The sequence below is a fragment of the Podarcis filfolensis genome (genome assembly GCF_964270895.1).
Source record: "Podarcis filfolensis genome assembly, chromosome: 1".
NCBI classification, from domain to species: domain Eukaryota; kingdom Metazoa; phylum Chordata; class Lepidosauria; order Squamata; family Lacertidae; genus Podarcis; species Podarcis filfolensis.
The window spans coordinates 26,758,124-26,783,797 of NC_139604.1; the positions used below are offsets into that span (position 1 = coordinate 26,758,124).

Sequence of the window (25,674 nt, forward strand, 5' to 3'; positions counted from 1 at the left end):
ATAAACGTTCCATCGTGCCCAGTCGGTGGGATTTGTGCGCATTGCTTTCTAACAAGATTTAAAAACCTTCTCAAAAATTATGCCTGGCTGGGACTAGGGATGACGCCCCTTTCGGAAGCTCCGGCCTAAGGGAGGGAGGCTTATCTCCCAACAGCCAGCCGGAGGATGGTCAAAACCTTACTTATAGGAAGGATTCTGGTGGTGCCTAAATGAAAATTCCTTTATTGAAATTATTTAAAATGCTTTGCTTATGTTTTTCTAGGGTAATTGCATTTTTCTTCTTTTTGTTTTAGTGTTTGGCGGTTTTATGGTTTTTTTTTAAAAAAAATAATAATGTCAAGTTGTTTTTTAAAATAATTATTTAAACATGTTTTTAGCACCCTTGGGCTACTTGAGGAACGGCAGGGTATTAAATGTGTTAAATAAAATTAAAAATGTCTAGGCTATTATTGCTATGAAATATCACTAAATACCAATATTGTGACAACCAGTATTCTGTTAGTTGGTGGAAAGATGTGCATGCATATTAAATACAAGTTTGAGATGCCAGCAACTGCAATATTTTTAAATAATGTACAATGTGTCTAAAGTTAAGATTTTTGTTAACCACTTGTGTGTGTGGTTGCTCAGAAATCCCACAGACTTCAAAAGGACTTTCTCTTAAGTAAGCATGCATAGATTGCAACATTAACATTAAATCCACAAGGCACTTGAAAGAACCAAATAAACTTATGAATTGGACAGAGACTACAGCCTGTATATAAATCTATTTTGAAAGAATATTATTTATTCTTGGTTACATTTTCACAAAAGCAAACATTCAGTTCTAAATATCTTCCTCATATGACGTGATTAAAAGACACAGTGACTTTTAATAAACACAGTGAGATGAGATGTTAGTTTTGCAGATTTCTCAGATTTTTCTAGTGGCACAGAAATACACTTAGTGCAAAAAGTATTTTAGTATATTTTATGCATAAAGTACCTCTTGCATGTTTAATGCTGATAAATGTATGCTAGTAAACAAAAACAAAAAACCTGGAATGCAGATATTTATGGGCATATGCTGACAGAGGTAACAAATTAACAACCCACTTTGAAACATGTAAACAGCACTGATGTATCTACCTGCAGTGCCAGTATTCTACTGAGCAAGCAGTAGTTTTGTGAAACTAGCATGGCATAGTGTTTGATGCCCACATTCTAATCTCTTATATTTTGGCTCAGCAAGTTTTAGGACTGAGCCATATTAATATACAATTTATTTGGATACATTTAATGTAGCTTTACAGGTAATTTTGCCATGCTGCCTGCTTGTCAATATTCACTTTCAGCAGCATAATTGGAATGCTATGAGCTATTTTACAAGTAACACTCTTAACCATGTTTTGATGCTATATGCATGAGCTGGAACCAACTAGTTTATCAAGTGATGTAAATGACCAAGGAGTTTGTCAGTGTAAAATAATGTTTTTAGGATTAACTTGTGCAACCCTAACCTGTGCAATACTCCTTTCTCAGAAGTACACTTCCATTTTGAGGTTAATTGCAAATAATTGTGCATAGGGTTGCAGCCTTAAAGAAGTATCAAATTTCTACCCCTGAGTAACATTTACCTGCAGATTCCAACAGATAGAAATCCTCATTTATTCCGGAATTTGATGTGTGTATAAGGAAAGGGGTAACTACGGGTTATAGTTTTGCTGGCCCTATTCTTGGAGGCTGCTAGCTCTTGGGAAAGTCCTATAAAGAGCCCTCATACAGGAATTCAGAACATTTCCTGGCAAACATAGTACCATATAGCTTTCTAGATTCCCAGGGGTGAAACTACATATTACCAGGAAACAGGGTTCTTAACATCATGTTTCTACCATGAGTTAAATGAGACCCTTTTGAATTGGCAAATCACTCCTCCCCATTGTTTCCTGGTTATTTATTGCCCCGGCTGAGCTCCTAAATTAAAAGCAAACGTGGCAGGGGGCAGGGTAAAATCAGCCTCAGTATGGGGAAGTTTCTATTCACAATATAAGATACAACATTTATTTTTGTTTTGTTAATGTTTTACAATCTACAAAGCATGCACGATTGTTTCAGATGTGAAGGGTGTTATCCAATGGTATTGTTTCTCTGAGTAGAACAGAAAAGGAAGCAGCTTTCAGAAATCTTCCCTCCCCCCCTTGTTGGCCCCCCAAACCGCCTAAATCAGCTCTAAATCCAACCATCTGAAGCAGATTTAAAGGCTGTTTTCCTTCCCATTCCCATGACACAAGGTCTTACTGTCAGCTGAGCAGTGTGATGATACAATCCAAACGTATGTGTGGCCTCAGTATGTGTCTTAACATTGCACCTGCATGTAAGCTCTGTTTTGGAAATAGAAGATAGGCTGCTCCATTGATTTCAGTAGGACTACAGTGGAATAAGTGGTTTGAGGATACCGGTCATCTTTCCTCTTGTTAATCAAGTACAAAATACAAAAAGATCTTAATACATTTGCACAAAATCTCCCCTCTCTTGGCTAACAATCTTTTCTGTTGAATTCTGCTCGGTGAGGGTCTCTGTTAATATCCTTCAGCCATCTGTAAAATAGGACAAGTTATATAATTTGTACTGATAAATATGAATTTCTCTATTAAAGCAAAATTAAATCCGAGTGTTGTGTCCAGAACTTGTTTCACAATTTCCTGTTATACTGTTTCCCCAGTGTAACCAAGTTGCTTATCAGAGCATCATTTACATTAGATTTGAAAATATTCTGTGTACACATCATACATCTAAAGCACATCCTCTCCAAGAATCCTGGGATCTGTAGCTTGTTAACAGTGCTAGGAACTGTAGCCAGGATTTGTTCCCAGGATTCTTTGGTGGGGCTGTGCTTTAAATGTATGGTGGGTACACAGCAGACTGCAGTTCTCTTCTTTGCCAGAGGGTAAGGAGTTAGGACTTCTCCCTCGCTTGGAGAATCTGGTAAATAGGAAAGTGAAAGAGCTATTTATCCAGGCAGATGTGTGGGACAGGATTAGAAGAAGGAAACAACGCAGCTTCAGGATGCTCAAGGCAACGATCTATTCTAAGAGGACGTGGCAGAATAGCTTCTTCCTCTAGCAGACTGTTGGAACTCATAGAGGGAGGGAAAAAAGAGAAGACCCCCTGAGACACAGTGATTCCCAGCTGCTGCTTGTCTTCTGGCTAGGTCTAAGTCACAACCTTCCTCCACCCTCTTACAAATATTTTGCAGCTGATTTTTTTTTGGGGGGGGGGGTGTCCTGCCATGCAGTTTGAGAAAAATCAGGTTTAAGCCCACAAACCAGTGGGACTATGGTATTGACAGTGTGTGGCACAGGTCACACAACCTGTATTATGTTGAGAATTACTTTTCCATGTGCAACCTTGATTTTTCAAATTTTATTTCTGAAGCTCTGATCTTGGGTGAGAGTGAAAGGACACACAAGTGTAACATGAACCTCTCCATGATCATGAAGCCCTTGAAAGTGTGATCCTAGACAAGTCTATGCATAAATAAATTCCAGTTTGTTCACTGAGGCTTACTCACTCATAAGCATGCATAGGAAAGCAGCAGTCTTTGAAATATTGGGGCAGTGTCAGCACAGGCTCTTCCCAGAACTACAAGAGTCTGTAGAAAAGCCTCGTTGGTTCCTACCTCAAGAGGAAAATACGCAGGTCTTTTTACAGTCTTCCTCGATATCAAAGCGGTTAGCATTTCCATCGCAGCCACCGTACCAAAACTGAGCACAAGAATTGGCTTGCTTATCATAATACCATTTTATAATATACACACGGCATGGTCCTTGATCTAATCTTAATTTACATTGTGGAGGGCTCAAGAGATTTTCTTTAAAAAAAAACAAAAACAAAATATAATTATTCTCATTATAGTGCTTTACAAAAGTAATTGTGGCAATAAAGTTCAAATTTAATCAAACATTTACCATGTTAGAAGTTAAATTTATGAAGGTAGTGCTGATATACGCTACCCCCCAACATGATGGATGGATAAATGGATAGAGTTTCTTCTTCTCTTCAGTATTTCTCCAATCTTGCTTTACTCACATCTCTACCATTGTTTAAAACTTTTCCTCTCAATTTTTCTCTACCCTTATTTAAACACACCCACCCACCCCTTTTCTGTGTCAATCCCTTCCTATATTCAAACCTATTCCTGCTCATTTTCTCAGCTGCCTCATGTGTGAGAGATAAAAGATGTGGAGCCCTCAAATATTCCACAGGACAGGCGTCTCCCCCACTTATGTGAAGGTGGTGTTCCTGGGTACCACGTGTATATGTTAAATCACATATAAAAATCCTGTAATCACCCTCTAAACGTCTGGAAACCCACAAAAACCCACTGAACTCCACCACAATTGCTCCCTCCAAACCTCTCTCCAAACCCCAATTCTCCACAGGCTTCAAAGATCGGTGCAAAGACTAATGGGTTTGCAGTTACAAAGGCTCCTGGGATGGCCATTTCCCCCCTTTTTGCACAATTTTTGCTGTTTTCCCTCTCTTTTTGCCCCTTTCACACCCTTTTGCAGTATAAACGGGTTTGCGTAAGCGGGGAGATGCCATAACCCAATTTTCCTTGCAGTTCCCTCTCCGCTTGCTTTACTCAAACATCTACCTTCATTTACCACACCCACTGCCGCTTCATGCAAATCCCGGATCGCGAGGAGGCACTGCAAATCCTCCAATGAGGGTTGCAGAACGACATCATTACATTTTTATTACATATAGGGGGAAATGGAAGAGCGTTAAAACTTTGATACATGTAATGACCTGGTTTGGGTGTAGGTAGCATGGAGGAAGCTGATGAATGAGAAGGTGGGAGCGTTTTCTCTGCTGTTAGCGATGCCAACGGCGGTGATGACGATGGTGATGATGGCAATGATGGCAGTGCTGAAGTAACTGCTGCAGAATATAATGTTATACACACAGAGAGAAAAAACCATTCAAGAGACGGGATGATATGTCATGTAGCTGATGAAGTAGATTTTAATCCCTGAAGGTTTATGCCATAATAATACCTGCAGCGTCACAATATTATTTGTTATTTTTGCTGCAGCAGACTAACATGGCTACCCCTCTAGGAATTTAAGGAAAGGGTGGTGAGGTTTGTTTGTTTGTTTTTGTTTTGCCTATGAGACATATCCTGTTAAGAACTAGATTGCAGAAAGAATTACCTTTAACAGGAGACAAAGATGTGAGATCATCAGGTTCCACATTGTAGTTCTCATGAGATGACCTGTGCAATTCTTTGGTCTGAAACAAATTCAGTTTTGTTAATTTTAAAATTTAGCGGGGACTTATCACCAGTGAACTTACATTTACTGCCCTCAATAACTTAGGCCCCAAATATCTGAAAGGCCAACTCCTTCCCTACAGACCCTCTTGGGTCTTATGATTAGCAGAGAAACCTCTTGGTAGTTCCACCGCCCTCAAAAATTCAGGGAGTGGTGGCCCCAGAGAGGACATTCTCTGTGCCCTAAGCTAAAGAATTCCCTCCCCACAAAGCTGCATGTCACTTTCATTGTTCAGTTTTGTCATATACTGAAGATGCACCTCTCATCTTTTGATATCTGAGATATATATTTTAAGAACTCCACCTATTCTTCTGATCATAAATTGTTTTAACTGATTTTAATATTCTATTTTTACATTGTTGTAACCCACCATGTCACCTTATAGGGAACAGCAGCTTAGATAGATTAGATAGATAGATAGATAGATAGATAGATAGATAGATAGATAGATAGATAAACAAACAAATATTTGTTCTGTGATACAGGGAAGCCTAATAGACACCTGCTTCATTTTACTTCTGTCCACAAAGAACCACTTGTGTTGGTTCTTTGCACATGAAAGTCATATATGCTTCAAGTTCAAGACTAAAATGTAGGTTCCACAGCTTTCAAATAGTCTTTTCCTGATTTATGGAAACATGAAGCATCAATCAGGTGATTGCAGCAGGCTTTAGATAAAATTACCTTTAAATTAAAAGCATTGGAATTAGATCCTTCATTGAAATAACTTAATGGCTAACTAAGCTACTTATTGAAAATAAGTATTCAGTTTCAAAATACTGAGCTGCAAAGGCAGTTCTTTACGACTAATTTTTAAAGAAAACCTTATCATTTTGTATTTTTCAGCTGTGAACTGTCCTGCGATTCGGATGAAGGGTGATATATAAATTTAATAAGTAATAATAATCACTACAAGTAAAAAGAGAGAATCCAGAAAATATCCAGTAGCCAATGAGTACCGGGATTAATGGTTGAGAAGGCTGGCCAAGATTTATAGAATCCACTTTCACTGTTGTTTCAAATTCATTTGATAAAACTGACTGTCCGTTATTACTGTTTGTGTGCAATATGTATTGTGAAGAACGAGAAGATACTGAGTGGATAGATGGTCCATTTATGCTTCCTCCAGCTCCAATCCGATTATATATTAAGGCTCCATGTTCATCTTCACAAAACTGGTTAACAAGTTTGGACTCCAAAGCTTGAAACAAAAGAAAATAAAAACCCATTTAAAAATCCCAAATGTTGAAAAAAATACATTTTGTTCAAGAAATAATATTACTCATGTAATTTTCACTATGTTGAAACTTTTTTTTTTTAAAGTAATTGTTTCTTAAGTCTTGGGATAGCTGTTGGAACATTATTTTCTTCACATATGGCAACCCCCAAAGCATAGCCATTTATGTCAAAGTAAATGGGTTGTATCCAGCTAAGTTTTACTCAGCAAACCCCTTGAAATTTGGGGACTTCGGTTAATAAAGCCCATAAATTTCAATGTGTGTGCTCTGAGTATAAGCCTTTTCCTCTGATGGGACTCAAGGCAGTTTACAGATAATAATAAGAACCATTAAAAACATAGAAAAAACAAAACACCCCCCATAAAAACCATACAAACACTGGGGGAGGAACGGGGCGGGGAGAATGCACCGCCTCCGGTGCCATCGAGGAAGGGGTCGTGCCATCGCGGCCGCCCCCCCATATGTGCCACACAACCCATCACTACGCCGGGTGCCACGCCCCCCCGGATGCACGTCACACCCCCACGGCGGTGGGACGCACACCGCACAGGTGATGTGCCACACCTCCAGGGCACGCGCCAGCCACACCTCCACCTGCTCTCCGCCCCCAGTGCCGGAGCATGAAGCTTCGCCACTGCATACGAATAATCACAATAAAAACAGCATGGCAGCCACCCCTCTGCAAAGCAAGAATTTGCACATCATATTTTATGTTTTTGTGCTTGCACAAAAGTTGGTATATTTTGCCCTAAGCATTTATTAACTGGTGCAGCAAACTATTAAGATAGGTCCACAATATGAAATTCTTATTTGTGTAATTTTAGGAAAATGCATAAGAAAGTCTTGCTTTAATTCCTACCCCCTTGCCCTGAGTGGAGAACAACAGAGGTCTTAGCAGAGTTCTCCCTTTGAGAACCTGAGCTTCTCATTCCTGTTTGCTTGTGTCCTGGGTCACAAAGGGACAAGAGAAGGACTGGGTGATCCATTCTATTTCTGGTCCATGTCAGTGTTGTCTATATTCATTCTTAAGTCTTTTCTGTTCTGTTTCCTTATTAATGTGGTGTGGTGTTTTTTTTTTTAAAAAAACCATATATTACTCTTCAACTATGTATGCTTTTACACTTCATCCATGGCCACTTTGACATGCAGACCTCACAGCATTGAATGTGGGTCAATGCAGCCCTTGGCCTGAGAAAAGTTAGCTTTGGGATATAAAATCTATGGATGAACATAACATTCCTACATGGCATGCTCTACATCCACTATGTTGTTCCAAGACCTTTAGTGAGGCATGTAGAGGGTAATCTTTGACTGGAGGCACCCAAAAGCTTGAAGAAGATCTGTGGGGACCAGTAATTCTTTTAAGAGCCATGATTACCTGGAAGAGTATTAAAGTCGTCAATGAGGTACATATGTTCTCTGTCAGGGTCTGATGCAATGAGATTCAGCTCCCGCAAGAATTCAACTTGTGTTGGGTCTGAAGTGTTCACAATTCCAATGGCATACATTTCGATGTTAGCTGCATGAGCCTCTCGGACAGCAATATCCAACTTGACAGCTTCTCTCTTATCCGCTTGGCCATCTGTGAGGACTATGGCAACTTTCCTCACGCCAGTTCGAGCCCCAAAAAATCCTTCCTGTGTTGCTTTACGGATGGCTGTGCCTGTGTAAGTGCCTTCTCCCATATATAACATCTTCCTGATTGCTTGTTTCACGTCCTGTTGAGTTGTGTACCTATTAAGTCCAAATTCAAGCCGAACCTCCAGGCTGTAGAGGACAAGGCCAATTCTGGTGGCATTTCTCCCTACAGTTACTCTGTCTACCAAAGCAGTGACAAAATCTTTGATTATTTCAAAATTCTCTGGGCCCACACTTTCGGAGCTGTCAATCACAAACACAAGCTCCATAGGTATCTCCTTGCATTTGATACCGCAGCCTGCAAAAAAGAAAAACAAACCAAATCCATTCAGATAGACCATATGGCTTGCTTTAATTATATACTATATTCCCGATGTGTGATGTATATGAGGATAAGTGCATTTTTTAATTTAAAAAGGGCAAACAATTGCAGCCTGCTATGAATCGACTTAAGAGCTACACTCTTCTTAGGATAGAAGTAAGATTGCAGATGAAACAGAACCAATTTAAATTACTTGATGGCTTTAATGGAGACCTTAGTATGACCGAGACTTTCAAATTATCTATTGCTAATGTGAGATTCACAGTGCTCACAGTGATAGATGGAATCACAAGAACCTTCCCACAGTGACAAACTCCCTGATAGGTCAGAATCTGGCCACTCCCCATTAGGTCAGAATCTAAGATTAGCCACAATCGGGCTGTGGACCGAGCACTGCTAATATTTGGGGACTGACAGAACACTTTCTCCTTTTGACTTAGCAATGTAGGCTAAATTTAAAAGTGCCTGCCAAAGGCAGACATCTGTTAGTGTTCTAATTCTCACGGCTCTTTTTGGCTGCTAAACTATTTAAATGTGAATTTTTAAATATTAAATTGACATCTCAAATGATTGGGTGACCTTTTCATTTCCCCTTGGAGTTGCAGATGTTTCGATAATCATTTTCTGGGAGGAGGAAATGATCAGAACAAACAGGCATAGGATTGGAATGAGAAGGCTTGTTGAAAACTTACCACATATCTCTTTAATCAATTTAATTATATCTTCTCTCTAGGTTAGAAAAGACAAAGAGTTCACATATACATTATCTGACGTCTGCTTTATTCCCAGCAATTTATAGCACGGCCTCTGCTGGCATACCTCAGATTTCAGGCATTTTTCATCATCAGAGTTGTTGCCAATGTTGTTCATGCAATGAAGCTTAAGCACTTAAGTACTGGACCATTCAGTCAATGCTTAAATGCTGCAATGCATCGTGGCTTAAGGAGCTTTAAGAGTAGATGCGAATACCCCTGGAAGTTCATAGGCTGCCTTTTGTGTGTGCAGGGGAATATTATAATCTCAATCGGATGCTGCAGCACATTTCTTAAAATATAGAATTTATTTCTCCTAATGGAGACATTTTAGTAAGGCAACTTTTCCACCACCTGCATTTCACAAAGATTATTCTACCGTAGCCAATTCTGTATTGGCTATTGTATGCATCAAATCATTTTGCCTGAGTTGCCCAAGGATGTAAGATAGGATGTCTTTGGTGTCCCACTTAGCACAGCAGTGTTGGTATGTTTGTGTTTGTGTGTGCGGAGTGCAGTGGAGCACTACTGATGGCAGTAGTGCTGCTTGCTAGGACAGAGGTGGGTGTGAGTTCAAGGGAGCTTCACGTGTGTGAGCATTTGTGGGGTTGCCACTGCATTTGCTATCACTTTACCTCACTTCATCCCCATCTCAGTAAGCACAGCATCTCCACTGACTTAGCACAAAGGTGAGCCAAGGTGGATGAGCAGGTGAAAGTCCACCAGTGCAGTTTTTCAGCAGGAGGACCAGACATCCAACCGTGAGTGCTGAAGACAGAGCAGCCCAAGCAAGAAGTATATTTAAATCTGAAAGTGAAGATCCATCTACTCTCTGGATGGAGCTCCAGAAACAACAACATCAGCACACCTGGAACTGAGATCTGCACCTCCTTCAGCCCAGGTCAGTTCCCTCTACAGCACCACTTTGAAAAATACACATTTAATAGTTGGTCGGCTTCCTGCAAAAACACTCCTTTATTTTTGTGACTTCTTCTCCTAGTGTTGTATGGCTACCATGGTTTCTGACTTACTTTTAAAAAAATATGTGATGTCTACAATGTCATTTTTATTTCATTTGGCCTCTTTTATCACCCTTTCCCCATTAGCCAGGAAATTATAAAGAAATACTCTGAACAACATACTTTGGTATTCAGTGAGCTTTCTCTATATATGCCTTCTTCAAATAAAGCATTAAAAAAAATCTTTTACAGCTGCTCAGTGACACATACAGAGATTGAGATAATATTGCATAAATGAATTTTCTTTCCAAAATATTAAGTGCTTACTGTTAGACCTTGCTCGCCCTTTGCTCCGGTTCTGCCCTAAAAAGACAAGCATTCATTAAATAACAATAACATTTTATTATTTATGCCCCACACATCTGGCTTGGTTTCCCCAGCCACTCTGGGCTGCTTACATCATACCTAAAAACATAAAACATAAAGCGTTAAAAACCTCCCGATACAGGGCTGCCTTCAGATGTCTCCTGAAAGTTGTGTAATTCCTTGACATCTGAAGGGAGGGCATTCCCCAGGGAGGGTGCCACTACCAAGAAGGCCCTCTGACCGGTTCCCTGTAACTTTGCTTCTCACAGTGAGGGAACCAGCAGAAGACCCTTGGAGGAGGACCTCAGGCTGGACGATGGGAGTGGAGACGCTCCTTCAGTTATACTTGGCCAAGGCCATTTAGGGCTTCAAAGGTCAGCACCAACACTTTGAATTGCACTCGGAAACGTACTAGGAGCCAGTGAAGATCCTTTAGGACTGGTGTTATATGGTACCAGCGGCCACTCCCAGACACAAGTCTCTTAGAACAATCTGTGGGATGATTTCCTTGCTACTGTTTTAAGGTTGAAAATGTTTTATGGTTTTTATTTTGCTGTGTTAAGTAAGTTACAGCATGATTATGAACCATTCTGAGATTTTTTAAATTAAGAACAGTATATAAATTATTTTAATTCATAACTAACAAACAGCATAAGGAGGGTTGTGGTTGTTTTTTTTTTTTAAAAAAAGAAAACAATCAACAACAAATAATTGTGTGGGGAAAGGAATTTGGAGAGGAGAAGTCTCCTGGGAGAAAGGAGTAGGTAATGCTTTCCCTGCTCTAAATTGTTCCTCTTCATGCCACTCCTCCCACTCCCATGGGGTTCAAATGTGTGTCATTTGTAGTTAGATGATTTTTTAAGTGAAAAAGTATTAATGATTTCTTATGCATATTATTACATACAGGTTCTCCAGCTGAACCAGGGTCACCCATGTTTCCCTTTTCTCCTTTTCTTCCTCTTTCTCCAGCAGCTCCACGATCACCCTTGGAATTAATTACACAACATTCGTAAGGCATCACATTAACCACCTCTGTTTGAAACAACATGCACTGATGGGAAAGACTAGATAGTATTATGTGGAAGTTCCCTACATTTTGCAGCAGAAATGGACTCTACAGTATGAATTCCGAATGCATACATTAAAAAAACCAACAATGCATGACTTGACAGGCCTGATCCATCCTAATTTCTTGACCACTTAGCACATCAAGACATAATTAAAGCCCCCAAACTGGCCGATCCACCGAACCAACTCCCCACTCCACCCTCAGCAGACTGGGGTGTAGAAGGGAGAGAACTCTGGCACTTAGAGCATGATATTGTAGTCAGTGGCCGTGTAACTGATGTGATTTTCTGGAATAATCACAACCATTCTAAGTGGTCAAGGTATGAAGAAACTCCTTTTGAGTGAATCGATTGGTGGAACCCATCAAGCAGGCTAAGAGGCAGCAAATGGTAGGGAGCATAGATCTCTTTTGCTTGTGATCACCAGCAACAGGGGTTCAGAGACATACTGCCCCTGAAATTAGAGCGGGTGGCGCTGTGGTCTAAGCCACTGAGCCTCTTGGGCTTGTTGATCGGAAGGTCAGGGTGAGCTCCTGTTGCTCTGTCCCAGCTTCTGCCAACCTAGCAGTTCGAAAGCACGCCAGTGCAAGTAGATAATTAGATACCACTGCGGCAGGAAGGTAAACAGTGTTTCCGTGCACTCTGGCTTCCATCATGGTGTTCCGTTGCACCAGAAGCGGTTTATTCATGCTAGCAATATGACATAGAAAGCTGTCTATGAACAAACACCATTTCCCTCAGCCTGAAGCAAGACGGGCGCTGCAACCTCATAGTTGCCTGGACTTAACCATCCAGGGGTCCTTTACCCTTTTACCTTAGAGGTAGTAAATAATCATCATGACCCATAGCCATTAATGACTATATTTAATCCCCTTAATTTAAAATTGTCTAATCTTCCCATACTATATATTTCAAAATGCCCATAACATGAATTCTACTGCTTTTTTTGTTTTAAATAGATTACGAGTAACTTCAAACAGCTAAACTGGGTAACAGGTAGAAACCTGTCTTTAGATTTTGATACCATACCTTGGGTCCAAGAAGCCCTTCTCCAGGAGCCCCACGGGGTCCTGGCATTCCTTGAATTCCTTGCTCACCCTGAAGGCAAGGCAGAATCGTTGACGTTTATTGTCTACCCTAAATCAACCTTCATTGCTTACACAAATTTGATTAAAAGTAAAAATAAAAATAAATTAAGGGGAAGGTTTTTTATTTGAGCTGTCTGTTCATAAATAAGCTTACACTGAAAGACATTCCAGCAAATGTAGCATGACTGAATTCTGCATATATTCTCCTTGGTGCCACATATTAATATTTTCATTACGACGTATGTTTCTAGTACAGATGTTGTGACCCACCATGGATCATGACACAGTAGTGAGCAGCAACCCACCAGCTGAAAACCAATGGAGTAGGTAGTGGCAAAGGGCTACAGCACCTTGTGGCCTTCAATATGTTGTTGGATACCCAGGACCCATCAGCTCCATCTTCCATGACCAAAGATCAGAGATAATGAAGGTCCACAGGTTCCTCACCATTAAATTACAGGTTCCTCACCCCTAAATCTCAGGAAGCTGAATGTCACTTGTCTGTGTAAGATTCCGGATGCTGACTGCTCAGGGGTCTGTATAACTACCGGTATTTGGCATGATAGAGTCTTCTCATTCATTATCAGAATTAACCAGACAAATCGCTCCACCACCATGCACCCCAGTCCCACAGAACAGAGAAAGAGGTATCAATCTGTCAAAGCTTTTCCATATCTGGGCTGTGTCAAATTGGGTCAAATTAAGCCACAAGCTCCACTCCTGGTGGTCCCCTTCCATAAATTCCTTTTAGTTTCAGCTTTGCAATCATACTCCCCCGGAACCCAAAGGCTGCCCAGTGGGTCATGGGAATGATGCCACCATCATTTGTGGTTGGAACTACAGTATGATGGTATCTGATTGTCTTCAAACCTCTGATTTTCAGACTTCTTGGCAAATGCTTTTAGTCTGGTTTGTCTTTCCAATCTATATCAACCCGTAACAAAGTTTTTAACATCTCTAAATTGCCAAAATCTGAGCCCAACCCAAATTGCATGTAAAACTGAATGCAAGAAATGTTAATACCTTTGGTCCTTGGATACCTTCACCTGGAGGTCCCAAGGCTCCAGGTGGTCCTTGTCGTCCAACATTGCCCTGAATAGAGAAACAGCATAGCATCCTTATATGCCTGCAAAATGTGATAATCATTGCCACATTTCATGTCACTTCTACTTAATATGTTTATGAGATACAAGTGAGTTCTTGAGAGTCCATGGCTGGCAGCCAAAGTATGTTACAGCTCAATCCTAACCACATATCTGCTAAGAAGCATCACTTGATTTTGTTGTTGTTTAGTCGTTTAGTTGTTTTGTTGTTTAGTGACCCCATGGACATTCCTGTCTTCCACTGCCTCCCGCAGTTTGGTCAAATTCATGCTGGTAGCTTCGAGAACACTGTCCAACCATCTCGTCCTCTGTCGTCCCCTTCCCCTTGTGTCCTCCATCTTTCACAACATCAGGGTCTTTTCCAGGGAGTCTTCTCTTCTCATGAGGTGGCCAAAGTACTGGAGCCTCAGCTTCAGGATCTGTCCTTCCAGTGAGCACTCAGGGCTGATTTCCTTCAGAATGGATAGGTTTGATCTTCCTGCAGTCCATGGGACTCTCAAGAGTCTCCTCCAACACCATAATTCAAAAGCATCAATTCTTTGGCGATCAGCCTTCTTTATGGTCCAGCTCTCACTTCCATACATCACTCCTGGGAAAACCATAGCTTTAACTATACGGACCTTTGTTGGCAAGATGATGTCTCTGCAAAGTGATGTCACTTGATTTTAGTGGTACTTGTTTCCAAATAAATATGTTTTATCGTTGTCTTAAACGACAATCCATACATCACATATCCCAAGTTACTCTAAATGGTCAATGGATGATGTGGTTTGTGAACTATTGACTTTGACCTGTGATGATGATGATGATGATGATGATGATGATGATTTAAATCAGCAAATTAATTTAATTAGGACTTTGGATTAACTTTTTTTCTCTGTCAATGCCTGTTATTTATTATTATTTATTCCTAAATTAATGCAAAGATTACCACAGCTGCAGAGAGATAGGGAAAGGAGACAGTAATAATTATTCCTGAAAAGATACGTTTCAATTTGAGAAGTAATTATAACTTACTTTAGGCCCTGGTAGGCCTTCTCCTGCTGGGCCTGGGAGACCAGCTGGTCCTCTAATACCGGGATCACCCTAAAAATATATATATATTATAAATTTTCCCAATGCCCAGTTTTACTTTTTCATCCTTATTATAAAAAATTCAAGGTTTAAGAGACACCACAGAGGAAAAGGTAGATAGATAGATGATAGACAGACAGATAGATAGATAGAGATAGAGATATATGGAAATGTGAAGTTTATATATCAGGGCAGTAATATTTAGCTAAGAATTGTAATATACATTTTCCAACAGTATTAGATAAAAACACTACAATCATTTTTAATAGAATAAACCAAACTCCTAATCGGGAAACAATAATTTTATAATTTTACTTTAAATTACCAGATTTTTACCTTTGGTCCAGGTAACCCAATCCCTTCAGGGCCTTGATCTCCTGGAGCTCCTGGAAGACCCGGAAGACCCTGAAATCAGAAAGTAAATTGGTTAACCAATAACTGCTTTGCAATGACAAATGCCCCATATTCCCCAATATAGCGGCACACATTATTGAAAAATGTCCACAAGTAGTTTGTCAAAATTGCATTTGCTTACAGGTGGGCCAGGGTACCCATCTCCCTTTGGTCCAAATGGTCCCGGTGGTCCTGGATGTCCACGATCGCCCTATTTGCAAAAAAGAAGAAGAACATGTTCACATTTTTCAACAGTTATTAGTTGCTAGATGTTTATTTTCTATTTTTTAATTTGCTTTTTTAAATTTAAATGAGTATACCAATTTGGTTATTACCTTAGCCCCTGGAATCCCTATTCCCTGTTCTCCAACTGGGCCAGGAGGTCCTGGTAATCCAAGATCACCCTTCAATTAAAAAAACCCACATATATAACCAAAAATATACATATGCAACCAGAGAAGTGAATTTTGAATATTATGTACTATCCTTTTAAAAAATGAATCGGCCTTTATTTAAGGGCTGCTACAAATGTCACAAAATTCCCATATGAAATGGATTACAACTCATGCACAGGTGACGCTCGTGAACACACATTAATTCTACGATGTGGAGATGTTCTTTCTTTTGGCCAGCGCTGATTGGCTTTTTTTCAGTGCATACACAGACATGTGCATGTTCACGCATGATGATCCACATTCAGATTTTGCAATAGTTTTGACCCGACAGTGCTTTTCAGGTAGAAATCTTGCCATACTTGGCGCTCAGTAATATCTTGGATTCAAGGACTGTTGTAATTGCAACCGTTGCTAGGCTCATTACTATGTCCAGACTGAACATTATGAAGCAACAGAAATGAGGCTGTTACCTTTGGTCCCATAATGGCTCGTCCAGGGAGACCTGGCATTCCAAGACGCCCAGGTGTACCGGGTTCACCCTACCATTATAAAACAAACAAACAACAACAGCAATGACTTTGTAAAGGAACAAAACAAAATTAATAAAAGATCATTGAGATGTGAAGCTTTTTTCAAAGCCTCACCCCTAAGCATAGCTGTCAACTTTTCCCTTTTTAAAAGGGAAATTCCCTTATTCCGAATAGGATTCCTCGCAAGAAAAGGGAAAAGTTGACAGCTATGCTCCTAAGGGCTCATCCACCCTTACTTTTTTTGCCCTGCACGTTCTTGATGCAGGTCTGAGCTTTAAAGCTCTGTATCCAAGACCTCTCACCTCCCTCCTGTTACTTTCCCCGGAAAACCCACTCTTTAACGCCAATCAGAACAAACAACAAATCAGGTTTTCTGCAGATTGCCATTAGTTCAATTCAGCAGTAAAGAGCAAGTTTTCCCAAGAGAAGCGCCAGGGCGGGGGGAGGGGGGCGGGAATCAGTCACGCACAGAGCTTTAAAGAGCAGACCTATGCCTTGAAATGCCACATCAAATGAATTCAGGATGAGCCCTTGGTTTAGTGATGGCTGTGTTTTCACTGTGGGCCTTTCTAGATAGGTGGGTTATTTTTGTGAGTCTATTCTGAAACTTCTCTTATTGGCACAATAATCCTGCATTAATGGCGGATTTATACTGAGCCATCCACACACCACACATCCACTTAATCCGCTGTCCAGCAACGCTCCCCCAAGTCACACTACTGTTGCTCTCTTGTGGGGCATTTTTGTATTACAGTGGTACCTCTGGTTACGTACTTAATTTGTTCCGGAGGTCCGTTCTTAACCTGAAACTGTTCTTAACCTGAAGCACCACTATAGCTAATGGGGCCTCCTGCTGCTGCCGCGCCGCCAGAGCACGATTTCTGTTCTCATCCTGAAGCAAAGTTCTTAACCCGAGGCATTATTTCTGGGTTAGCGGAGTCTGTAACCTGAAGCATATGTAACCTGAAGCGTATGTAACCCAAGATACCACTGTAGTATGAAAAGTTGCAAAATTTTGCCTTCACCCCAGTGTGGTTCACCTTTATTACATACACAGCACAACAGAACAATGACCCATCCCCTCCAACAGCATAAAAATCAATATGGCTCACCTGAGCCAACAACCTAGCCCGCCTCCCTCACACAAATCAGCCACACCGCAATCAACTAAACAGAATCAACCAAGCTTGGGACCCCCTAAACTCTCACAATCTCAATAAAAATAAATAAATACATAAACAAAGAACCTACCCATGTGATGCCGACACCCCCCCTACACTAAGAACAGGCAAAAGAGCGAAAGACCAATATCCCCATCTTTCTCCCCTCTCCCCTAACTGCAAGATGTCTATGAAAAAAATGTCTCTCACCAAACGTAAATGAACTGTGAGAAAGACCATGAATTGAAAGTGGAGACAATAGATGTACCATTCCCTGTTTACCTGTTTGCTTTGTAACACAAAACCCCAATAAAAAGTATTTTTATTCTTTTTTAAAAAAGAAAAGTATGGGACAAGTACTGATAAAAAAGGAAGCACCACAAAACATTTGCAGTAGCAAACAGTACTGAAAGTGGCATCGTGTATTGCCATAAAGGTAATTTCATGAGCACAAATAATCACAAATGCATAATAAAAAGGACTTCTGGAGGGGCTGTTGCCTTTCCTCCCTTGGCAACTGCTCCACCACACCAACCTCTGACACCAGACGTGGTAATAAAATATAATAATGATAATGATAATGATAATGATAATGATAATGATAATGATAATGATAATGATAATAATAATAATAATAATAATACTTTAGCCCCTGCAGGTCCTGGCACTCCAGTTGGTCCTGATAATCCACGTATACCTCTTTGACCTTGATCACCCTAGGAAAAAGTTGAAAAAGCTGCTTTATACAAAAGCTACTTTAACTTTCTCAGAGAAGATAATAAAAAGCACACATCATTCCATGACCAATTATAAATAAATTCTTGCCTTTTCACCCTGTATTCCAATTCCAGGAGCACCTTCTGGACCACGGGGGCCAGGTAATCCTGGTTCTCCCTGCAAAAGAAAAAATGATAATGTGGTAGCATATCGTTGTATATATTGGTGCAATTCAGTGGCTAAAATATTGCTCTGTGAATCAAGAAGTCCCTGTCTGGAATTCTCCCCTTCACCAAGGACTCATTAAAGGCCCCTCCAGACTGGTGTGTTTTTTGCAGGTGTATTCTGCAATGTGTCATTCATGCAATAATAGAGAATTAGCAGTGAATTTAAACTGGGCCATTCACGTATCATTCCATTTTATCTGTTGTTCTTCAATGCTTCCCCAGTGTTACCGCATTTTTGCTGTCAGGAGGGGCACTTTTGCACCACAGCACAACAAAAGCAGGACAACAACAGCAACTCTGCATATTATTAGGAGAATGTATATGTTAGTGAAACTAGCATACCATAATTATTTATATGAAGAAAATTGCTTGCAAATATTTGAGTGTTTTACAAAACTGCATAAAAATGTGTCTGTTAGGAGAAATTCACATTAAATGCTGAGGATTTTTGAAAATAATAATTTCAAATTGCTGCAGGAATCTGGACAAGGGAATTTAAAATTGGGGAAAATGAGGAACCGAGAGAACTGAAATTGGCAGATCCTTCCATCTCTTTCTCTAGGTGTTATCATGTGAGTGTGTCCAACGCATCACATCACACAGAACTAATCCCTTGGCTATAGATGAAACCAGCCTAGATTTGCCAAATGGCATTTACAGTAATTCTTTTAATTTTAGAAACAGACATGCTCAAATAAAATTAGCAAACCTTTTGGCCTGGTGCTCCATCTTCTCCTGGCAGGCCAGGTAGACCTGCTAGTCCCGAAGAACCTGGTTCCCCCTAATGTCAGCGAGAAATGGAAAGTTAAGAACACAAATAGAGCCCAGCTGGATCAGACCAAAGGCCCATCTAGTCCAGCATTTTCCTTTCTCAGTGGCCAACCAGATGCCTCTTGGAAGCTCACAAGTAAGACACAAGCACAGCAGCATTCTCCTCACTTGCGGTTCCCAGCAAATGATCTACGTTGCCTCTGATATTTGAGGCAATATATAGCCATCGTGACCAGCAGCTGTTGAAAGCCTTTCCCACTCTCTCCTGTTTCTGTTCTCCCTGGTACTCAGTTCTCCTAAATATACAATAGAATTAAGTCCTTGAACTTTAAATACACAGGGCTACTTATGCAACGCAAAAATACTTAAATGCCTTATTATAATGCAGCTTTATACAGTTTTAATATACAGCTTTTAGAATGCTACTTTACCTTTGCTCCAGGTTCTCCAAGACCTCTTTCTCCCGGAGCTCCAGTTTCTCCTGGTAAACCTTGATCACCCTTAAACAAAACAAAATGATTCGAATTGCTTGAGCAACATAAAGAACATCTGCTCGGCTTATTCCATCTTCAGAGAGAAACGATGGGAGTACATCAATAGAGAGCAGCACCATTTCAACCACTATATACTTGGCAAAATTGAAATGATAAAAATAAAATCCTGAACACCTTGGCAGGGCTTCCATAGCACACTAAGCTATGGTTTAGTTTTATGTGTATGAGCCGAGCATGGCTAAGAAGAGGGGAAATCAGAGGCTTTCACTTCAGTTTTCAAGTTACTGTGGCTTCTTGTTATGCCCAAACTCCACTCCCAACCACATTTGTTGTTGATTATACTGCCCACATGCGAGAAGTTTGCTTGTTGGGGATTTCTGCCAAAATCCCACATAGTTATTTAAAAATCAAGCAGTTGCAGTTCTGGTTGTCAGCAGAGTGACTGAAATAAAGCATATGGAACCTGGTGCGAAAAGAAACTGGTAACACTCAATAATACATGTTAGAAGGAGAAATAAAACACAGGGAGAGACTCCTTCAGAGCTACTTTTTCCTTCAACTTCTCCAATTGTCAAATTTCAACTATCTTGCTCATCACAGCTGACTAGAGTCTCCAGCCAATCAGAGTCTGCTGTCATGCAGACCAATCACAGAATTAAACCCAACACTGACTTGGCTCACCTTTGGTCCGGGCAATCCCTGTCCAGGTGGCCCTCTTGGCCCTGGTGGTCCTTTGGGGCCTTCTACTCCCTAGAGAAGATGTCAGAAAATGAATCCTGGAGAAAGAGTTTCTAAGCAAGGCTTAAGCAATTTTTAAATACCTGCAAGCACCCAAACTCACCTTCTCTCCTTGAAGTCCAACACCAGGTAATCCAATAGGCCCAGGCAAACCAGGTGGGCCAATTTCACCCTTATAAACAAAGCATTGTTACTTAATACAAGTTACTTAGGCTGCAATCCGATACCCAGGAGTAAGTCCCACTGAACTAATTGAAACTTAGTTATAATAGACACATATAGGATTGTGATGTAAATATTCACTGGGTACAATTTGGACCAGCTCCTTCGAAGCCATTGGCATAGTCTCAGTACAGAGACGTTGACAAATGTATGCTATATTTTCTTAGGACGCATTAAATGCCAGCCTTTTATAGATGCTGTCTCCGGCACAGTAAGGAACGTGTACAGTCTTCTTTTCTTTTTGTACCCCAGAACTTAACTTTCCCACAGAATGAAACCCTTCTTATTTCATCTCACACTTTACTATGAAGAGATGTTAAAATGGGCTTTGGGTAGTTTATTGGGCATAAATCTATCTGAGAAACTACAGTATTGTTCAATCGCCATTGAAAAAGCAAATTCTTTATTTTGCTTCATTACACTCTTTGTGACTAGTATCAGTCACAGGTCATTTAGACTTTGCAAATCCCCTGGCATATTTACTGCTCACCTTTTCACCCTTTATGCCAATGCCTGGCTGGCCTCGGGGTCCCTTTGGACCATCAAAGCCACGATCTCCCTGTATAGAAAGACAAAATTGCATAGAGGTTAGAAAATGTGATCTGTGCTTTATCCTTAAAATTCTGTTTAGTACAAATGGACTGATTGCTGGCAATGTAAGGATATAATTCAAAAATACTGAGAATGCAAAAGGCAGTGCTTGAAGTTGATTTTCTCTTGTGCATCAAAGAGAGTTCCCCGCCCACCTGATGAGATCACTGTTGAATTTGAAAGTCATTACAAAGAGATGAATAAAATGATTTATCTTCTTTCCATTTCAAATGTTTATGTTCCGGTCCTGAATTCTCCATATTGATGGGAAGAATTCAGCGCTTGCCATATAACAAACATGGCTTTCTTAATGTACATGATTCATCTATGTAGAGATCATGATTCACCTATTGCACACTTTTTGGCAATGTTATGCTCTCTTATAGTGGAAAATATTGTTATTTATTTAAGGTGCTTAGACTCACCATTTTTTTGTGGAAACCATGGTGGTTTCCAGTAATTTAAAACGGCAGATGGCCAACAGCACTATCACCTGCCTAGGGAGGGGAGGAGCCTGAATTTTCTTCCGCTTTGACACCCTCCATAAGGGAGAAGAGGTAAAAGGTCTCAGACAGGTGATTAGTGCTGCTAAAACTGAAAGTACCAACTTTGCAGACCCATGTGCAATGTGCTCCTGGGGACGGAAGGGTGAGGTGGTGAACAGGTGGAACAAACTGGGACAACAACATCTTGGAGTTGAGAATTAGCCACAACTTTATAGATTACAAATGTAGATAGGCTTCGGCTTAAGGTGCTGGGTGTGTATTCTGTATCAGCCTCCTACAAGATGGCTGGAGTTTTGGACAGGGTCATGCCACTTCAAGATGCAGGTCAACTGAGCTGCCCCGACCCCAGGCCGCCATTGGAAGTTCTAAGGCCCGTCCACTCTCCATATGGCTTCAGGACATAAACTTCCACTCAGATCCATTTACCAGGGTACCGTGAGATATTGCACCTGCTCAAGGACAGGGGTGATGCACCAACTCACCCCACCCCTGGTAACAGACTAAGGATTCAGCCCAATGCCTTATCTACCACACAAGCCACTGGATACAGAGATCTACCACCGGGGAGTCCATCTTCCTATTCCTTTGCACATTGTGTTCTTGATGTAGCCAGAGACGTGGGTGGAGAAACCCCCTTTTTCCTCAACCACATTACCCCAGCCGGATCAGGCTGTTGATTAGTATCAGCAAGGAACAATCTTTCCTTCTAATGTTTCTTATATATTTTTTGAAACTTCTTGTTTTAAAATAGTACCCGTCAATCTTGAAAACAGGCCAAATGTTTGGTTCTTCCTTTTGACAGGTTTGATTTTTGTTTAAAAATGGGAAATGTAACATTATAATTTGCCTAGATAAGAAAACACTCGAATGTACAAAGATGTATGAGAAGCCTTACATATATCTGTTGACATTTCATCCTTGCTTTTCTGAAGAACTAAGTTCTATTAACAGTGGAGTTCTGGCTAAATGCCAGATTGGTTAATTACATTTGTTCTGCCTGTTTAAATCGCTTTTGTAGTTTCAGTTTGTTAATGCATTCTTTACTTCACTAAGCTGTTGTGAAGTGTTGCTGTGTGTTTGCAGGGAAGCAATTGCTTCATATCATCCCAGGAATGGTTTGATTTCTACAGGCATGTTCAGCTTTATATATAAAGAGAGAGATGAGCTGAATTTTTCTTTTTTCCTGCTACTGGCTGCATTCCTAATCATATTGATTTGAAATAGTAATTGTTGGTTCTGGCTTTATATGCTTTACTTGTGGTTTTAATGTGCAAGTGTACCCTGTCTGGTGACTTAGGGGTGAAGGATGGGTCATAAATAGTTGACAAAAATAAAAACATACCAAAGATGCTATAGAATATGATAATACAGTGGTACCTCGGGTTAAGTACTTAATTCATTCCGGAGGTCCGTTCTTAAGCTGAAACTGTTCTTAACCTGAGGTACCACTTTAGCTAATGGGGCCTCCCGCTGCTGCCGCGCCGTAGTCATGCAATTTCTGTTCTCATCCTGAAGCAAAGTTCTTAACCCGAGATACTATTTCTGGGTTAGCGGAGTCTGTAACCTGAAGCGTCTGTAACCGAGGTACCACTGTAAAACCATTAGGGATGTGAGCATTCCTGTGGAACCAAGCACTCATGCAAAGGAAGCTTCCCACAGGTGGGCAAAAGGTAAAGGTAAAGGTAAAGGGACCCCTGACCATTAGGTCCAGTCGTGACCGACTATGGGGTTGCGGCGCTCATCTCGCTTTATTGGCCGAGGGAGCCGGCGTTTGCCCTCAGACAGCTTCTGGGTCATGTGGCCAGCATGATTAAGCCACTTCTGGCGAACCAGAGCAGCGCACGGAAACACTGTTTACCTTCCCACCAAAGCGGTACCTATTTATCTACTTGCACTTTGTGCTTTTGAACTGCTAGGTTGGCAGGAGCAGGGACCGAGCAACGGGAGCTCACCCCGTTGCAGGGATTCGAACTGCCGACTTTCTGATCGGCAAGTCCTAGGTTCTGTGGTTTAACCCACAGCGCCACCTGTGTCCCCAAAGGGCAAAAGGTAGATAGATCCTAATCTACTGGGGAATCTCAGGGTGACAGATCAATAGGAATTATGGTCTGAACAATAGCAACAGGGGGGAAAAAGCTTCTTCCCACTGCCTAAATTAGCCTGTGGAGGTGAAGAAAGCTTGAAGGGGAAACCAGGACTAGATTTAGGTGGGGCAGGATTGTGAGCCCAGACTCAGCTCTGAAAACAAATTCCTGGGTTGAACATGTGTTCCGAGGCACCTTGTTCCTTAACTCCATGTCCTCAAAGCCTCCACTCCAAACCACTACTTTGCACCCAGGTCTGATTGGTGGACCTTGAGGTTGTAGTAAAAAACAAAGTAGATCCTTCAAGTCTGAAGACTGCCCAGCCTTGCCATAATGCTTAACAGCTTAACGCGGGTGGCCCTGTGGGTAAAATCCTCAGCGCCTAGGACTTGCTGATCGAAAGGTCGGCGGTTCGAATCCCTGCGGCGGGGTGCGCTCCTGTCGCTCGGTCCCAGCAACTTCCAACCTAGCAGTTCGAAAGCACCCCCAGGTGCAAGTAGATAAATAGGGACCGCTTACTAGCGGGAAGGTAAACAGCATTCCGTGTGCTGCGCTGGCTCGCCAGATGCAGCTTGTCACGCTGGCCACGTGACCCGGAAGTGTCTGCGGACAGCGCTGGCTCCCAGCCTCTAGAGTGAGATGAGCGCACAACCCTAGAGTCTGGCAAGACTGGCCCGTATGGGCAAGGATACCTTTACCTTTACCTTTTACCTCTTACCCTCTTCTTGGAGCATGCCCCAGGTCGTTCTGGGGAGTGGGGAGCTTGCACTCTATCTTTTAATCCAGCTTCCTCCCTCCACTTGGTTAAGAAATATAAGTCCAGATTGTTGTAACAATTGTTTTCTCAAAATTTATCTTCTGTACCATGAGAATAAATAAAAACAGTTGAAAAAAGAAAAGAAAAGAAAAGAAATATAAGCCCAGAGCTGATGCAGCTTGACTGAATGGAGTGGGACAGCTCTTTTTATGGCCTATGTCACTGTACAGTCTTAGATTCTTACTGTGGCTAATGTCATGTGCTTCCCAAAACTGTGGTGGGAGAGCACTGAATGCAGAATAAATGGGAGTGTGTCCACAGCCTAAGTGCTAAAGTTGTTATTGATGCTGAACAGGTCTCCAGCTACAGCGTGCAGGTTCTGAGGACTTTTCATTCTGACAATGAAAAGCAACACATTTCTATGTACAGGTACGTTTTGATAATTCCAAGTTTGGAAATGGGCTTGCACAAACACTTTAAAAGGTCATTTATATGCCATGGCATTTTTAAAGCAAAACTCTTTTGTACCTTTGGTCCTGGAAGCCCTTCTCCTGGAGATCCTCTTTCTCCCTGAATACCTTGTGGTCCCTGAGGCCCCTGTAAAAATGTTTTTGAAAGCAAAATTCTGGAAATCAATAGCAAATCAATCAAAGTAGGATCTTCATACATCTTTGTGGTTTGGAGCCTAGTCTCAACCTGCCCTAAATTGCTAAAGTAATGCTATATTTATGAAAAGCAAAAGTAGCTTTTTCCATGATACATCAAACAGCAGACAGCTATGAACTCCAGGTATAACAAGTTATACTGGATTATGCTAGGAGTCCCCCCGCTCCCGGCACCATTAAAGAAAAGGCTTAAACATGTGAGCCTGCAAGGTTTACCCTGTAATAGCCTGAAAATGCAGTCAAGTATAAGATCAACTTTAATAATAGATTCTTTATGGGCTCACTCAAGCTTAAAGTTAAGCAAGTCTTTTAAAACAGATGCAGTGGTTTGCCCACATTCTAGGGAATTATTTCCATATTTTCTTGTTTGCTGAGGAGATTGTGTGTGTGTTTGACAGAACCCCTAGAGCAGGGTTTCCCAAACTTGTGTCTCCAGCTGTCTTGGGACTACAATTCCCATCATCCCTGACCACTGGTCCTGCTAGCTAGGGATGATGGAAGT

At 41.1% G+C, this 25,674-nt stretch overlaps 1 protein-coding gene across 3 annotated transcripts in view; it reads right to left on the reverse strand.

Moving 5' to 3' along the window:
• Nucleotides 1-767: 767 nt before the first annotated feature.
• Nucleotides 768-25,674, reverse strand: part of LOC310768508 (uncharacterized protein) — a 42,398-nt gene continuing 17,491 nt past the window's right edge. Inside the window, exons 14-37 of one of the 3 annotated variants that reach the window (XM_083626635.1) lie at nucleotides 25,036-25,104; nucleotides 21,060-21,128; nucleotides 20,451-20,519; nucleotides 20,291-20,359; nucleotides 19,547-19,615; nucleotides 19,054-19,125; nucleotides 18,226-18,294; nucleotides 18,045-18,116; nucleotides 16,181-16,249; nucleotides 15,651-15,719; nucleotides 15,458-15,526; nucleotides 15,259-15,327; nucleotides 14,866-14,934; nucleotides 13,769-13,837; nucleotides 12,687-12,755; nucleotides 11,495-11,575; nucleotides 10,552-10,587; nucleotides 9,206-9,242; nucleotides 7,932-8,489; nucleotides 6,275-6,516; nucleotides 5,196-5,274; nucleotides 4,792-4,923; nucleotides 3,659-3,850; nucleotides 768-2,576 (exon numbers count right to left, since the gene is read on the reverse strand). In XM_083626635.1, the coding sequence (XP_083482761.1) occupies nucleotides 3,660-3,850; nucleotides 4,792-4,923; nucleotides 5,196-5,274; nucleotides 6,275-6,516; nucleotides 7,932-8,489; nucleotides 9,206-9,242; nucleotides 10,552-10,587; nucleotides 11,495-11,575; nucleotides 12,687-12,755; nucleotides 13,769-13,837; nucleotides 14,866-14,934; nucleotides 15,259-15,327; nucleotides 15,458-15,526; nucleotides 15,651-15,719; nucleotides 16,181-16,249; nucleotides 18,045-18,116; nucleotides 18,226-18,294; nucleotides 19,054-19,125; nucleotides 19,547-19,615; nucleotides 20,291-20,359; nucleotides 20,451-20,519; nucleotides 21,060-21,128; nucleotides 25,036-25,104 (2,397 nt within the window). In that variant the 3' untranslated portion in view covers nucleotides 768-2,576; nucleotide 3,659. The remainder of the gene's footprint in view (nucleotides 2,577-3,658; nucleotides 3,851-4,791; nucleotides 4,924-5,195; nucleotides 5,275-6,274; nucleotides 6,517-7,931; nucleotides 8,490-9,205; nucleotides 9,243-10,551; nucleotides 10,588-11,494; nucleotides 11,576-12,686; nucleotides 12,756-13,768; nucleotides 13,838-14,865; nucleotides 14,935-15,258; nucleotides 15,328-15,457; nucleotides 15,527-15,650; nucleotides 15,720-16,180; nucleotides 16,250-18,044; nucleotides 18,117-18,225; nucleotides 18,295-19,053; nucleotides 19,126-19,546; nucleotides 19,616-20,290; nucleotides 20,360-20,450; nucleotides 20,520-21,059; nucleotides 21,129-25,035; nucleotides 25,105-25,674) is intronic. The other 2 variants (XM_083626636.1, XM_083626637.1) reach the window with 2 other exon arrangements.